This window comes from Monodon monoceros, unplaced genomic scaffold, assembly GCF_005190385.1.
Source record: "Monodon monoceros isolate NGI ecotype Baffin Bay Population unplaced genomic scaffold, NGI_Narwhal_1 Super_Scaffold_10, whole genome shotgun sequence".
In the NCBI taxonomy this organism is placed as follows: domain Eukaryota; kingdom Metazoa; phylum Chordata; class Mammalia; order Artiodactyla; family Monodontidae; genus Monodon; species Monodon monoceros.
In genome coordinates, this window is record NW_021703766.1 from 14606168 (window position 1) to 14621918 (window position 15751).

At 47.4% G+C, this 15751-nt stretch overlaps 1 protein-coding gene across 2 annotated transcripts; it reads left to right on the forward strand.

Moving 5' to 3' along the window:
• The first annotated feature begins 4717 nt into the window (after nucleotides 1-4717).
• On the forward strand, nucleotides 4718-15742 carry ATXN1L (ataxin 1 like). Of its 2 annotated transcripts, none has more exons than XM_029209217.1 (3): nucleotides 4718-4816; nucleotides 6673-6740; nucleotides 7954-15742. In XM_029209217.1, exon 3 carries the CDS (start codon nucleotides 8074-8076, stop codon nucleotides 10138-10140), a length of 2067 nt encoding a protein of 688 aa, XP_029065050.1. In that variant the 5' UTR covers nucleotides 4718-4816; nucleotides 6673-6740; nucleotides 7954-8073; the 3' UTR covers nucleotides 10141-15742. The 2 variants fall into 2 exon arrangements, with proteins under 2 accessions (XP_029065050.1, XP_029065040.1); XM_029209207.1 differs by having other exon boundaries at nucleotides 7957-15742.
• The last annotated feature ends 9 nt before the right edge of the window (nucleotides 15743-15751 follow it).

Sequence of the window (15751 nt, forward strand, 5' to 3'; positions counted from 1 at the left end):
TAGCATTTTTTGTGTGTGTTTGAAAAAAGCTAAGGAAGCTCTTTCAGAAATATTTGCCCAGGAGCTCAAACTTAATAGCTACTGCACATCTAAAAAGGCTTGACTAGATAAAGTTTTATGCTTTGGTGGAGAGAAATCCAGTAATTTGGACATAATGCTACATTTTAAACCTTTGGAAACATTTTCTTTTTCTTTTTGTCCACACCAGGCAGCACTCGGGATCTTAGTTCCCTGAGCAGGGATAGAACCTGTGGCCCCTGAAGTGGAAGCATGGAGTCCTAACCATTGGACCACCAGGGAATTCCCTAGAAACCTCTTTTTAAATTAAACTTTTTATTTTGAGATAATTGTAGATTCACATGCAGTTTGTAAAAAGTAATACAGAACAACCCAGGGTACTCTTTACCCAGTTTTCCCTGGTGGTAATATCTTGCAAAACTAAAGATATTGGTATTGACACAGAACTGTCAAGATACAGAACTGTGTTTGGAAACTTTTAAATGATTTGATCACTGTAATAATCATTCCCACAATTCAGAAACACTCCTTTAAATTCCAGAGTTGCTAAGTAAGGTCTTAGGAGATATGTCATGGCGCTGGGAGGTGGTGGCACAGAGGATTGCACAGGAATCTGAGAGGCAGCTTGCTGTGCTGCCTGGAGAATTTACTCGTTTATCTTTTTTTTCCAGGAATTTTAAGCGGTTGACAACCAGTGGCAAGTTGACGCAAAGGGGATCAGCTTTGAAGGAAGAGTTGAAATGATTTCACCACAAGGCACAGCAGCTCGCAAATCACCTTGCTGAGAAGTTCCCCAGCCAAAGAGAGTTATCAGAGGCTCTAATTTTTCCACATCCACGTTATTTATTCAACAAATCCCGTGTAAGGAATTCCTGGCTGCTTAGTACTGGCCTTAATGCACTTGTTTCTCTGTGGACCAGTTCCCCAGATACAACTCTTGTGATTCAAATAAGGGTTAGATCTCTTTCAGTTTATTCCAATTGTCAGTGTTTTTACTGCAACTTTTGAGAGTTCTGCAGGAAGTTTCTGACAAAAATGAAAGTCTTTGGCAAGTGTCTGAGGAAGTAGACAACAGAGGGAGATTCCCCTCCCCAACGAACATAATAGTCACTTGCGGAGAAGTTATAAAACCTCCTTCTAAATAAAATATTTATGAATTTGAAAGGGAAATCCCCATTGGAATCTGGAGAGGTTGCATAACGTTAAAAGCATATGCAAATGAGAACACAGAGAAGTAGATAAAACAGAAGCTTGAAAATTGCACATTCCTATATTTGGCCAGCTAGAAAACTTTTGAAAAATAGTTTAATACCAGGAACCAACACGTTTCTAGGGAAAGCTAAATCTGCTAAGGATTTCTATAATTTTAATGTATGCTTGAGATTAGTTGTTGTTTCTGCCATTGGATCTAAAGATAAAAGTTCCAGGGGCTTCCCTGGTGGCACAGTGGTTAAGAATCCACCTGCCAGTGCAGGGGACATGGGTTCGAGCCCTGGTCCGGGAAGATCCCACATGCTGCGGAGCAACTAAACCCGTGCGCCACAACTCCTGAAGCCCTGGCACCTAGAGCCCGTGCTCTGCAACAAGAGAAGCCACCACAATGAGAAGCCCGCGCACCGCAATGAAGAGTAGCCCCCGCTCACTGCAACTAGAGAAAGCCCGCGCGCAGCAGCAAAGACCCAACGCAGACAAAAATAAATAAATAATAATAAAATTAAAAATAATAATAATATAAAGACAAAAGTTCCTTTCCTAAAATGACACCTTGGCATGCTAAAGCATACAAGCAGGAAGACATGACAGTATGAAAAAAGCCACCTACTCCTCTTATGACACACATGGTTTCCCAAGTTAACAGCACTTCTCTCTGGTTTGATCCCTTAATGTCAAAAAAAGTTGGGATGGTTGTCTGAGCTTACCCTGCCTGTACTACATGTCTAGAAAAATCGCCAACTAGGAACTAAGCAAACATAGAGCTGGTTTGAAACTCCTGCTTGCTTTTAGGCAGAGTAACTAGCATGGCAGGGTTTTGTCCTTGTTATTTTCTGTCCAGCAGGGTAGCTCAAGCTCTCTCATCATACAAATTCAACCTACACACATCAAAGAAATTTAATAGGAATCCAGGGAAATGGAAGAGGTGGACAAAGCAGACTAAAGTTTAATTTTTCAGTCCCCAAATGTCCCAAATACCTTTAAAAAATCTCTTTTCACTGCATCAGTTCTTAAAATTCTGTGGAAATTTAAGAAAAAAAAGCTGTGAAAGAAATGAAGGATTTTCAGATGAGACTAAAAAAAGCCAATAGGCAAAATAGATGAGAATAGAAACGAGGAAAGGAGAGCAAAAGAATTAGCAAGGGAAGTCTCCCATTTGGGGATATCTTTGTGAAATTTCATTCAATGACTATTTATTGAGCCAATTACAGTTTTTTAAACCCTAGGTTGACTTAAAAAACTTTAATAGGGAATTGTCCACATTCCAGAGAATAATACAGATTTTTAGAGAAGTGAGGTAACTTTGGGTTATTTAAGTATCTTAAATTTAAAACTGTATTAGTTTACTTGTCACTAACATTCCTGTCAAACTGTCACTATGGGGCTTCCTACCATCAATATGTACAACCAAAGAAATGCAGATGGCTTGGAGTAAAGAGTTCTAGAAGAGGATACAGAAGATATGACCCACCCTTTTGAGACTGCAGCACCAAACCAGGAAGTCACCAGTGCTTCACCAATCAGAACATCCTTTTTTAAAAAAATTAGACACACCTTTGCACCAAGTGATTATGTTAATGTCTGGTAGCCAAAGAACTTTTTGTTTGCATCTACCAGTGTCTGCTCTTTCAACTTTGCCTGAAAACCAGCTCTCTGAGGGTGTATCTTGATCTGGGAGAAACTGGTTATCCTTGAATACACCTGGATGGTCTCTATCTTGGCAGTTTTAATGCCGGTTTAGTGAGCTAAGCAATGAACTAGAAACCATTCTGCCAGTTAGTACTAAAATGGGGCCACTGAGCGACCACAGGACTTCCTTCTTGGACAAACTGAGAAGACAACTGTTATAAATAATATTAATATTCACAAAGCAAAGTTCTCTGTTGATTTAGATGGCTACAAATCAGTAGTGTCACTATATTTTACCCACTGGTGCAAGGTGTGTGTGTCTGTGTAGTGTTCAATAATTTTGATAATTCTCTGTTCCCACCCAAGTGAGAAAATATCAAAGTTGAGGTCTAAGGGTTCTCTAGAAAGAATCTTAGAGATCATATACTTTATTTGTATTTTAACTTACTCATTTTAGTATTTCTAAGGTAATAGTCTCCTTAAAAAATCCAAACAGTAACATAAGTCCCTTTTGTTCCTCTTGGCCACCACCCAATTCCACTTTCCTCTCCCGAGATAACAAATGTTAGCTAGTTGTTACATATCCTTCCACTCCTTTTCTCTACAAATACATAAATATATGCAACTGTAATATTACATGTCTTTTAACAACAAATATGTGATCTCACACTGTATATATGTGCTTATTTTTTCACTTAAAATGTTTTGAGAGCTCTCCTATCTACATTTCACCCCCATTCCTTCATTCAGTTCAAGTTCCTCATTTCACAGAAGTGGAAACCCAAGTATAAAGTAGTAAAACGATTTTCCAAAGGCTGGATAGCTAGCGCCCAGCCAGTAGTACTTTCAAAATCAATGATTATTTATTGAACAAAGTTTGCAGAAACTGAAAAGGGAAAAATCTGCTCAGAATCCAATCTCTCCAATAGTTAAAGTTACTTTTTTCTCAGTTCAGTTTTTGTCTGTATGCAGAACTACTATTTTACATAGTTGTAATCAAAGCATAAATTCAATTGGTGTTCATTTTTTTTCACTTAGTTTTTTTTTTTTTTTTCTTCTATTTTGGCTGAGCTGTGGGGCTTGCAGGGATGTGGAATTTTAGTTTCCTGGTCAGGGATTGAACCCGGGACCAGCAGTGAAAGCGCCGGGTCCTAACCACGGGACCACCAGGGAATTCCCTTTTTTCATTTAAGTTAATCAGATGTTCATATTACTATAAAGTCAGCTAGTTTATTGGCAATGAATGGTGACCTCATAGTTCATCAAGTAGTCAAGCCCTCTTCCCTCTAAACTAAGCTGCTTCCCACTGTACTAATCCCCATCCTCTCATTCCTCACAGACTTTCAAGACACTAGCTTCACTTTCCCCTAGGTCCTGGTTCACGGCCCATTCTCATCCCCCTCAGAGCCATTTCTCAACTCTTAAAGAGCTCCATCTCCATCCTGGGTCTCTAGGGGTATCTCATTACCCTCCTGGGCCGGGGTCGCCTCGGACCTCTCCGAGGTCCCCCAAAGAAGTCTTCACAAAGTCAGGTCCCGAAGTCCAGGAAATGATGGCCACGCCTCAGGGCTGTGTTTGGGAACCCCCAGAATTTACTGGAGTAGACAGATATCAGGGTCCTTGTGGGGTCAGGGTGAGGGGGCCGGGCCCAGTCCTATTTACGTGACCCGGCCCCAGGGAGAGGAGTTCGTTTTCCCACCAGAGGGGGGCGCTGGGGGCGACGGTCGGACAGCCTGCACAGTCCTCTCCCGGGTACTCCTGGGCGTCGCTCTCCGGCCCGGGGCCGTGACGCAATCTCCCCGCGCCGGGGGCGGTACGCGCTTGACACCATCTTCGGGCGCCCGCCTGGGGGGGCGTTGGGTGTGGGGCGGCTCCGGGGCCGGGGATGGCGGCGGCCGCCGTTGCGGCGGCTCCGGGACCAGCGGGAGGAGCCCGGGGAGCGCCGTGAGATGGGCCGGTGAGTGTCGCCGGGAATGGAGGACGCCGAGTCGGCCTCACTGGGGCCAAGCAGGCCTGGGCTCGGAGCTCTGGAGGAAGTGGCCCCCCAGAGCCCGTTGCCCCGCGGACCGAGGGAGCGAAAGAGGCCGCGCTTAGACCCCCGATCGCTTCTCACCGGCCCGGCCCAGAGAGAGGCCTCAGGTTCCTGCTCCCCCGCGACTGTCCTGGCGGGCCGGGGTGTCCGAGTCCTCGGGGCGGGAAGGGGCCCCCAAACAAGGAAGCAGCGCCTGCGGGGCCTCGCCCTTACCCCTCTGCTTGAAAGGTCGACCCCCCACTCTCTAAATGCAGAGTTTCCAATTTCGGGCCCTACCCCCTTTGGGGCAAGGATTGCGGGATCAAGGGAAGCCATAACCCCTGTCTCTTCTAAGCTCTTGTCTTTCTGGCGGGCGCACCTCTCGCCCTCAGCGAATTCGAGTCCGAGGCTGGGTTCACCCTCTTGATTCCGGGCTGTGCTGCCAGCGCTGGCAGCTCTCCGGAATGGTCCTCCTTTCCCGTTAGCTCGGCTGGGGTCACAAGCTGCGTCTTCCCCTGGAGAAATCCTCATTGAGCCTCTTCAGAGGCCGAAGTTTCAGATTCCGAAATGTGTTTTGCGTTGTGGGAACTTAGTGCACAGGCTTGGCTCTTTGTTATTCCTGCAGACCTTTTGCCTCTTTCAGTCCTTTTATTAGCCTGTGTTTGGCTAACCCCTCTGTGACCTAAAGGCAGGTTTTCTTTAATGCTTTAGTTGTGAGAAGCAAGTATCATTCTGAAATTGAAGTTGTGACCCCATTTTCAGTTGGGAATGAGAGAGAAATCTAACTGCTTTTCAGTCACTGGAACTGCTGGCAAAGAAGGGATGCAAGACTTGTGCCCACTGTGTAAATTTGTGTTTATGGAACCAAGAATTTGTCTTTCCACCTTGTTTTCCTATCTTGTCACTTTTTTCTTTTTGTACATCTGCACCTTGCTGATCTTAAGAGGGAAGTGTCTTCAGTTTGGTTTGAGGCGTGCAGTGTTCTTTAGGACTTGGACAGCGCAGTGGGTAGTAGTTTCTCTGAGTACTGGTCAGTAGTACTTTCTCTGTTTTTAGAGATTAAGGCTCTGTTCTTCAGTGCTTAACGTTTCTGGCATGTGTAGATTCAGATATTGATAGTTTAGCATGAGTTTTGTTTCCCACTGGTAGGCTACATGAGGACAAAGGGAATGTTTTCAGTTACTGTCACACCTGATTCAGCACGTGGTACAAAGTTGTCACTTAGAAAATTTTACACACACATACACACACACACAGAGGAGCCTGTTTTTTTACCCTGGAAATCTGCTAATAAGGCTTCCCTTTGAGTGACTCCCCCTTGACCTCTTTTTCTGCCCCAGAAACATAAATAATTGTTCTTTTTCCTCTAGTGCCTCTTATCTCATTTAAATAACCTCCACATCTGTGTTTTCATCAGCCCTGAATAAAAGTGAAATCCGTGAGGCTGATTTTTCCTGCTTCCCTTTGTTCACATGGGGACAATGTTGAGTCTTCCACGTTTATTTGTACATTTACCTGAAATTGGGATTGGAAGTAAATTTAACCTTTGGGGAATAGGTACAGGTAGAGAACGAAGAATATGATGTTAAGGAAAACAATGAAGTTTGACACATGGAAATTTTTTTCCAGAGATGTTGTCTTACAAATTAGAATTTAATGTGTTGTTACCTCTGGAGAAGAGTAGGAGGCAGGGACTCCTGGACTTTAATGTCTTTGTGGTTTTGGAATTACCTTTCTTGATGATCCTGGGGAGGATCAGAGGCTAGGTTCCTGCTTACTCTATTCCTATTTCTGTCTCCTAGGCTCCCAAGCCAGTGGGGAGGACACTGCTTCTTATTACAGCTGCTCAGAAGCACCACTGGAAGCTCAGGTAATACAGGCGCTTTGGATACCTTGTTGTGGAAAAACATCTGGAATTCAGCAGTGGAAAAACAGAACAGAGTGTAATATCATAGAAATCTCATTTCAGATCCGAAGAACTGAAGCCTGATAGGAAGAAATAGGTGAAAAATTTCGTATGTGTTGAAATGTTCAGACCAGAAAGATACTTTATGAAAATGGACAAAAGCATGTGTGAAAGGTGATAGAGAAAGGGGAGAGAGAACTTTCTTATGAATCATATAGACCTGAGATAGCAATAAACAGGCATGTTTGGAGGAATAGAACCAGAATTTTAAGAAGTGGTGCCTAGAGCAGACCTACAATGGAAAAGGAGCCATTGGCAAAAGAAAAAAGGAAGGGAATGCACGAAGAAGGCCAATTGAAGGTGGTCAATGGGAAGAAAAGAAGTCTTGCCAAACTAGGGAACACAAAGTCTATGGGAGGTCAGAAGAGTTTTGTTGCCCTTTGGAGAGGAGAAATAAATAAACTGTAGAAAACACCAGTACAATCACCTCCCCATAGGGCCCAAGTTTGAATGTAGTATTTCATGGGGTGAAGAAGATACTTTCATAACATGTTTAGGGAACAACTTTTAAAAAAAAAAACAAGACGTGCAGACCTCAGGACCTATTGACTGACCCCTGGGTCCTTGGGGTAGTGGTGATATGAGGCAAAGGAGGATGAGAGTTTAGGCAGGCCTGGGGTGGGGGGGATGGGGATAGGTGAGATAATAACCCAAATTAGGCTGGGGAAAGGAAGCAAGGATGAGATCATATGTTCAGGAAAGAAGATAGCACGGTAGTGTTTGGTGGCAAAAGGAGAAAGTTAGGAAAAGGAGCCAGCAGCAAAGACCACGTGTTCAAATCCCCCTTAAGGGAAAAGGCTTAGAATAGTCAAGGTCCCCGTCAGAGGAACAGCTAATCATGAAGCTGTTGGTTTCCCTGGGGTTGTGGAGCCCACAGGTTATTTATGCATTGTTGAATGCTTGTCCTTGTACCTCTTTGTGGTTTCCGTGATTGTTTCTTTCATGTCCTAGGCTGGATGAGCGAGAAGGGTAGCATCTTTGTCTGCTCCTTTCTCATTCCTCTTTTTTTCCAGCAGTCCCCTTTGTTACATCTTCCTCCGTGGACACAGTTCCTGCTCTTTCCTTTGACTTGGTTTACCCCTAGGTTACTTTTCTTTGCCTCTGATTTGTTCCCTAGCAGATGTGGGCACCCCAGCCAGCAGCAGAGAGGGGTGCAGGGGAGCCACAAAGAAGCCCCTTCTGATGCCCCAAGGAGCAAGCCGACCCCTTCCAGGCTCCAGGAACACCACAAAGCAATATGAAACCTGTTCATGAGAGGAGTCAGGAATGCCTTCCACCAAAGAAACGAGACCTCCCCGTGACCAGCGAGGATATGGGGAGAACTACCAGCTGCTCAACTAACCACACACCCTCCAGTGATGCCTCTGAATGGTCCCGAGGGGTGGTGGTGGCCGGGCAGAGCCAGGCAGGAGCCAGAGTCAGCCTGGGGGGTGATGGAGCTGAGGCCATCACTGGTCTGACGGTGGACCAGTATGGCATGCTGTATAAGGTGGCTGTGCCACCTGCCACCTTCTCCCCAACTGGCCTCCCATCTGTGGTGAACATGAGCCCCTTGCCCCCCACATTTAATGTAGCGTCTTCACTGATTCAACATCCAGGAATCCACTATCCCCCAATCCACTATGCTCAGCTCCCGTCCACCTCTCTGCAGTTTATCGGGTCTCCTTATAGCCTTCCCTATGCTGTGCCACCTAATTTCCTACCGAGTCCCCTCCTTTCTCCTTCTGCCAACCTCGCCACCTCTCACCTTCCACACTTTGTGCCATATGCCTCACTCCTGGCAGAAGGAGCCACTCCTCCCCCCCAGGCTTCATCCCCGGCCCGTTCATTCAACAAAGCCCCCTCTGCCACCTCCCCACCTGGGCAGTTGCCACATCACTCGAGTACTCAGCCACTGGACCTCGCTCCAGGCCGGATGCCCATTTATTATCAGATGTCCAGGCTGCCTGCTGGGTACACCATGCATGAAACCCCTCCAGCAGGTGCCAGCCCAGTTCTTACCCCTCAGGAGGGCCAGTCTGCTCTGGAAGCAGCCGCTGCCAATGGACAGAGACAACGAGAGCGAAATTTAGTGAGACGGGAAAGCGAAGCCCTCGACTCCCCCAACAGCAAGGGTGAGGGCCAGGGACTGGTGCCAGTGGTAGAATGTGTGGTGGATGGACAGTTGTTTTCAGGTTCTCAGACTGCGCGGGTAGAGGTGGCAGTGCCAGCACACCGAGGGACCCCAGACACCGACCTCGAGGTCCAGCGGGTGGTTGGTGCTTTAGCTTCTCAGGACTATCGTGTGGTGGCAGCTCAGAGGAAGGGTGAGCCCAGCCCCCTCAACCTGTCCCATCATAACCCCGACCATCAGGGTGAGGGGCGAGGGTCAGCCAGGAACACAGCAGAGATGGCCGAGAAAAATCAGGCCCGAGGGTTCTACCCTCAATCCCATCAGGAGCCCCTGAAACATAGACCTTTACCCAAAGCAATGGTTGTAGCCAATGGCAACCTGGTGCCCACTGGAACTGACCCAGGCCTGCTACCCATGGGCTCGGAGATCCTGGTGGCGTCAAGTTTGGACATGCAGGCCAGAGCCGCCTTCCCAGACAAGGAGTCAACGCCACCCCCCTTTACCTCTTCCCACTTGCCCTCCCATTTCATGAAAGGCGCCATCATCCAGCTGGCTACAGGGGAGCTGAAGCGGGTGGAGGACCTCCAGACCCAGGATTTTGTGCGCAGTGCCGAAGTGAGCGGGGGGCTGAAGATTGACTCTAGCACAGTCGTGGACATTCAGGAGAGCCAGTGGCCTGGATTTGTCATGCTGCATTTCGTGGTGGGTGAGCAGCAGAGCAAAGTGAGCATCGAGGTGCCCCCCGAGCACCCCTTCTTTGTATATGGCCAGGGTTGGTCCTCCTGCAGCCCTGGGCGGACTGCACAGCTCTTCTCTCTGCCCTGCCATCGGCTACAGGTGGGAGATGTCTGCATCTCTATCAGTTTACAGAGCTTGAACAGTCACTCAGTTTCTCAGTCCAGCTGTGCTCCCCCTGGCCAGCTGGCTCCTCCCCGAGAAAGGCCTGAGAGGACAGTCTTGGGACCCCGAGAGCAATGTGACAGTGATGGGAAAAGCCAGCCGTTAGGCGAGGGCTCCCGAATGGTAGAGCCCTTGCAGCCAGAGCCTGGTGCTCAGGCCTGCTGGCCAGCCCCGAGCTTCCAAAGATACGGCATGCAAGGGGAGGAGGCACGGGCTGCGCTGCTCCGTCCCTCTTTCATTCCACAGGAGGTAAAGCTGTCCATTGAAGGGCGTTCCAATGCAGGAAAATGAACCTCTCCCAGACCTGGACTGGGATGCTACCCCGGAGCTGGGCCTCACCGTGAGCAAGCAGAGGATTTGCACATGCCGAGCAGGGGATGGCTCTCTTGGCAGTGAGGTTAGTGGGGAAGAGAAGGCGTGAAGGCAGCCTCCCAAGGCATGGTCTGTTGCCCATTACCCCATGGCATCTTTTCAGAACAGCCCCAGAGGGTGCTGTGATGGGGAGCAGCAGGCCCGGGCCAAGGAAGGAAGGGGGTGCACGCAGGATAAGAAACATTCCAAATATCAGGGCCTCCCTGTTCTTTCCTCCTCATCCCTAGCTCCTGCAAGGAGAGAGTCAGGCTTTGGGAGCAGGTGCAGAGGGAGGGAGCAAAGAAAGAGCCAAAAATGATGATCCACAGCTTATAGTAGCAGTTCAGCTATCTGAAGTTTTTTTTTTTTTTTTCCTTTCTTTTTTGTGATGGGAGGGCAGGAGGCCCCATGCTTGGAAATAAGAGGGTTCCCACCCAGAACTCTTCTTTTGAGAGCTGTGCACTTTAAAGGGTAGTTTTGTTACAGATGTCTAAGGCTGGGTGTGCAGGGGACTCTGCTTGATCCTCTGCTTCAGCCCTTTCCCATCTCTCCCCATCATTCCTCCCACAAGGCTTCTAGCATTAGGAGAGAGAAGCCGCTCCAGGGTTCAGAGTGAAGTACTGCCTTGGCGGGGACCCAGTCACGGGACTTTGGGAGAAAGACCTAATGGCCAGACTGACCGGGCTGTAGGCAGGGCTTCTGGAAAGGTAGCTGACCTAACAAGGCTCCTCCTACTCAGCATGCCAGACCCACTTTGAAATTGTACTGAATCTCTAGTTGGTAATGGTGACTTTTGAAAGAACCAGTGGACCCTTTTCCCTAGGCCCCTACACCTGGTCCTCTGTCTGTCTATGTTGTGCCTAAGTGCCTGCACTGCCCCCACCCTTCCGCTGACCTAACCTGTCTGCATGGTGTCTTGACCTGGGCCTATTTGTAGCTGCACTGCCTTTCCCCTTCTGCAAAACTGGTTTTGTCCACTCTGACCAAGACCTCTAGTTCTTGGTGTGTAGGGGTCTCTCTGGTTTCCCTTTCAGTTCTATTCTCTATTTTTAAAAACTCAGAATCATGTCCTCTCGTCTTCTGCAGCTGAACCAGTTGGTGGAGAAACAAATGGAACTATGCCCCGGGTTGGGGCCAGTACAGCTGGCTGGGCAGTGCCCATCCTTGCGCTTTTACAGAGTCCCTCCCATCTTACTCCACTCCTCCCAGCATTCAGGCTTCTCCAGGCTGTCTCCTCCCATAGCCAGCTCTAAGGTTTTGGGATACTCTTTTTTTAAAAAATTTTGGCCACACCATGTGGCATGTGGGATCTTAGTTCCCCGACCAGGGACTGAACCTGGGCCCTCAGCAGTGAAAGCGCAGAGTCCTAACCACTGGACTGCCAGGGAATTCCCTAGAATAGTCTTGATAATGTTTCAATGCCTGAAAAGTCTCCTAGATTCCATTTCATGGTGGAGTATTCCTCTGCAAAGAGTATTTTCAATCTTAGTTGCATTTGCCCCGTGTCTTAAGCCCACTTTTTCTTCACGACTTTCAGCATCACCTCGGACTGTGGGATTCCAGTGGGTGTTGAGAATTAGGCTTCCCCCCTCAGCTTTCAGGTAGGTGGGTGGGTTTTTTGTTTGTTTTTTGGGGGGTCTTTAGACTCTTGAACAACTCAGGGTATTGTCCACTTAGCTCTCTTATGAGGCTTCTCCTGGGGTATGACCCTGGCATTTCCTTTCAAGATGGACTGGCCAAGGCCTAGCCTGTTGTCAGGAGTCCCAAACCTCTGAGGTCTGATCTCTGCTCTGTCAGAGACTTTAGGCAAGTCTTGTGACCTCTCGCTCTTTCACTTCCTCCCCAGCTGCCAAATGGGGATAAATAATCTTACCTACCTCCTAGGGGGAGGGGGAGTTCTGAGAATGGAGTCCTTCTTAGTGTTCAGGTGCTAAAGGTTGTTCTCCTGGGGGAACAAAGTGACTGAGACTGGCTTGTTCGCTGCAAGCCCTACACTCCACTGTTTCATTCCTTGAGAGCAGTTACCTGGTCAGTCAGCTTTTGGAGGCCCGTCCAGAGGAAGCTGCTGACCTGACCACAAGTATGTAAGTCTCCAGTTCACCTCAGAACCAAATACCAACCGTGTCTGGTGAACACTCAACCTTGTACACATTTGGGATCATGTCTTTTCCCTTCTCTGTCCCCTTATCTCTCTGAATGCTGCTTTCTCTGGCTTGTTTCCCACGGTTGGGGGCCTGTGGGGCTGAGTCTCGAGGAATCCTCTCAGAGGACGGCCCTTGGAGAAGGCCTTGTTTCTGGCTGTTCCGTGAGCAACTCATTCCTAGTTTCTCATGCACGGGTTTCTCAGAAACATCCTTCCTCATTAGGAAGGCTCATCAACTGAATATAGCGACAGGCACACAGTGGACACTAAAGAAATATCCACCAAGGGCACCAACCGAGCTTCCTCCTTATGGGAACAAACGTATATCTAACCAGATACAGGCCAAGTAGTTTAAATACAAGAAACCCTCACTGCCCAGCCTGGTAACTTCCCCTTAATCCTGGAAAGAGAAAATCTTGTGCACCTTGGCGAGTTGGGCCCTGAACTTTCTGCTGCTGTTCCTCTTCTGTCTCTTGCTGGTGGAGCAGCACCAGCACTTCCTATAATACTGTGCCATGCGTATGTAATATATTAATACTTGACTTTGTTGCGCTGCAGAGGTGTCTTCTCCCAGGGGAAGAAGCTCTGCTCTAAATCTTGGTCAGAGCTGAGGTATTCCCCTTACCTTTTCCCTCTGTTGCAGTCTTTTCTTCCAGGCATGAGGAATGAGAGTAACCTATGGTGTGTCCATTCTTCCTTTTAAAGATTTCGTAAGTGTTATTATAAGAGATGTAAGAGCAGTTTTGAGACAGCATTTTGGAGGGAAGCTGTCAGCTTTTGGGGGAATGGGCAGTTAAAGAAGGCCAATGTCATTAGTAGGACAGTGCCAGAGCTTAGGGGTAGAAAGGAAGATGGCTAACTCTGGCATTAAATAGAAATGCCTATACCAGTTTGGGAGTAGGGGAACCAGGTGAAGGACGGTAATACATCCCAGTCTTGGATCATCATTCCTATCAAGATTAGTGTACACAGAGGAGGGGGAGTGGCATGGGGGAAGGGGAGACTGGGAGGTCAGAGCTGAGCACTCGTACCCAAGGGGGAGGGACCCCAGTAGATCTGGACTGACCCTTCTACACTCTTGGTCCCAGCTGGTCTGTGCTGCTTTGCCACTGCTGCTGTCTATTCACTGTCCTGCTTGCTGCCCTTGATAGCTCTCTGTCTTTCTGTGTCTTTGGCCATATAGGTGAAATCCAGGCATCCTGTCCATCCTTACATGTGCAAGGGTTACTTTATAACAAAGTCATCTTGAGTAGGGATAGTATGAAATGCTGCTGGTGGGCTGGTGAATCCAAAGGGATATGGCTTCAGTGCTTGTTGGGAGCCCTTTGGCTCCAAATATCTGACTCTCTTGAGGGAGAGACAAGCAGGTCCTATAAGTGGGTGTTTTCTTTGTATTAACTGCTTTCCTTTATGATATCTTGTGTCCTGTTTTAAAAATTAAATGATGGGGAACCAGATTAGGGCCTGTGTCAGCATCCCAGGGAGGTTCATCTGGCTCCAGTTAAATGGATTCTGGGGTTGGGGGAGCGTTTGAAGTTTGAAATAGACCCTCAGGTGGGGTTTAGTTTTATTTTTACCACTGGGCGCCATAGAAGATGCACAGGGTGGTGGTATGATTTAAACCTGCAACAAGCAGGCATGTTGAAGAGTTGAGTGATCACACTGGAGATAAAGGGTGGACATGGGTTCACTGGGCAAGGGCTTGGGTCCATTGGAGTAAAGATAACCAGATTGGTTGAATTGGCCATGGGAGATTAAGTCACAGTCTTAAAAACAAAGCAAATAGGGCAGAGGCCAAGTTTTAGGGAGACTTCTTGGCCTCCTAGGGCTAAGTTTACTAAACCACACTGAAGCTACAATACTTTCCAGATGGGAAAAAGTGTACACTACAGTTGAAGAGCTGAACCGTGTTAGGTTGGATGTTGACCAGGAACCTGTTAGCCCTTTGCCGGGAAGCCTTCACCCTCCAGCATCCCTGGGAGAGGGAAGTCCTCCCACATTATGCAATAATAAAATAAGCATCTGGGTCCTTGCAGCTGTCAGTTGCTCTTTCAACTCTAGGATCCATCTTTGGGCCAGAATCCTGGTCTGGGCCTAGGATGACACTGGCCCTTGAGATGCTAGAGTTGACTGCACTCTCTCCTTACCTGCAGACTATGCACAGTGCCTGGGGCGGAAGGAGGAGAGGTGGTGCGGTTTACCCTGCTGAGCCTCCCCAGCAGGAACAGTAGTAATAAATGCACTTTTCACACTAAGGTTTCTTTATTCGTTCTCCTGTTAAGCCTAGATCCTCCCCTGGTAGACTGCAAATTCAAAGTCTGTGTGATCCCCAAGCCATTCTGCTGCAAATGCCCAGCAGTGAAGATGGCCTCAAACTGGGTTCCTGTCTACAGTGTGTGTGGCGGCAGCCCATGTGCCTTTACCTATTGTCAAACTTTCAAGCATTTATTTCTGTCTTTATGACTGTCATGGGGACTGAGGTTCTTCAGAGAGAGAGAGAGAGAGAGAGAGCGCGCGAGTGTGAACAAGCTGATGACACAGTGGTTTTACACCCACTCCCCAGACAGGGAGTATGCACATAGTTGTGAGCTGTGAGTGGTTAGTGCATTGCTGATGTTGCTGAAGGCAGGGTTCATCCCTCATTTGCGTGACGCTCGCATTCAGGAGAAGCTTGTGTCGGGGAAGAGACTCGTGGCAAACTTGAAGTATTAAAAATAAGGCTGTCCCCTACAACCTTCCTAGTCACACACAGGATCCCTGTAGCCAAAACAGTATATGTTCCAGCTGCAGAGAGCAGACTGCTCTCAGCTTGCACAGCACCTTAGGGGAGGGAAGAATATATGGATAGGGAATGGGGTGGAGAAAGGATGGAAATGTTGTCATCCAGCTGGCTTTAGGGTCCTCAGGAGTAGTAGAGAAGGATGGCACTGGGGAGGTCTGATGGATGGATCTGATTTGTGTAGGAGTTCCCTGTAGATAAATTACTGATCCCCCAACTACTATCCCCAGTATGTAATGGCTAAATTAATATGTAATCAACTGCATTGTATCTAAAGCCTTAGAACTAGTCAGGTGCTCCCCCCACCCGATACCATTTCTTACCCTCTAATCCTACCTGATCTTTAACAAAGCATTAATAATTCTAAGGATAATCTCTATTTTGTTGTGCTTTTTTGTAACTGTTTTAAATAAATCAATTTGTACTGTATATTTGTACTTTTGTGAGATCCTTTTTGCTGTTTTACCATTTTAAGTCTCTGTACTTGGCTACACACAGATTGTATTTTTATTGTTAATGCTCTTCTTATGGATACCTGCATTTAACTTGTGGACTATGTAAACACAATATATATCAATATCTATATATCTATATATCTATCTATATAAACTACTAGCTTTTCCTTTTGG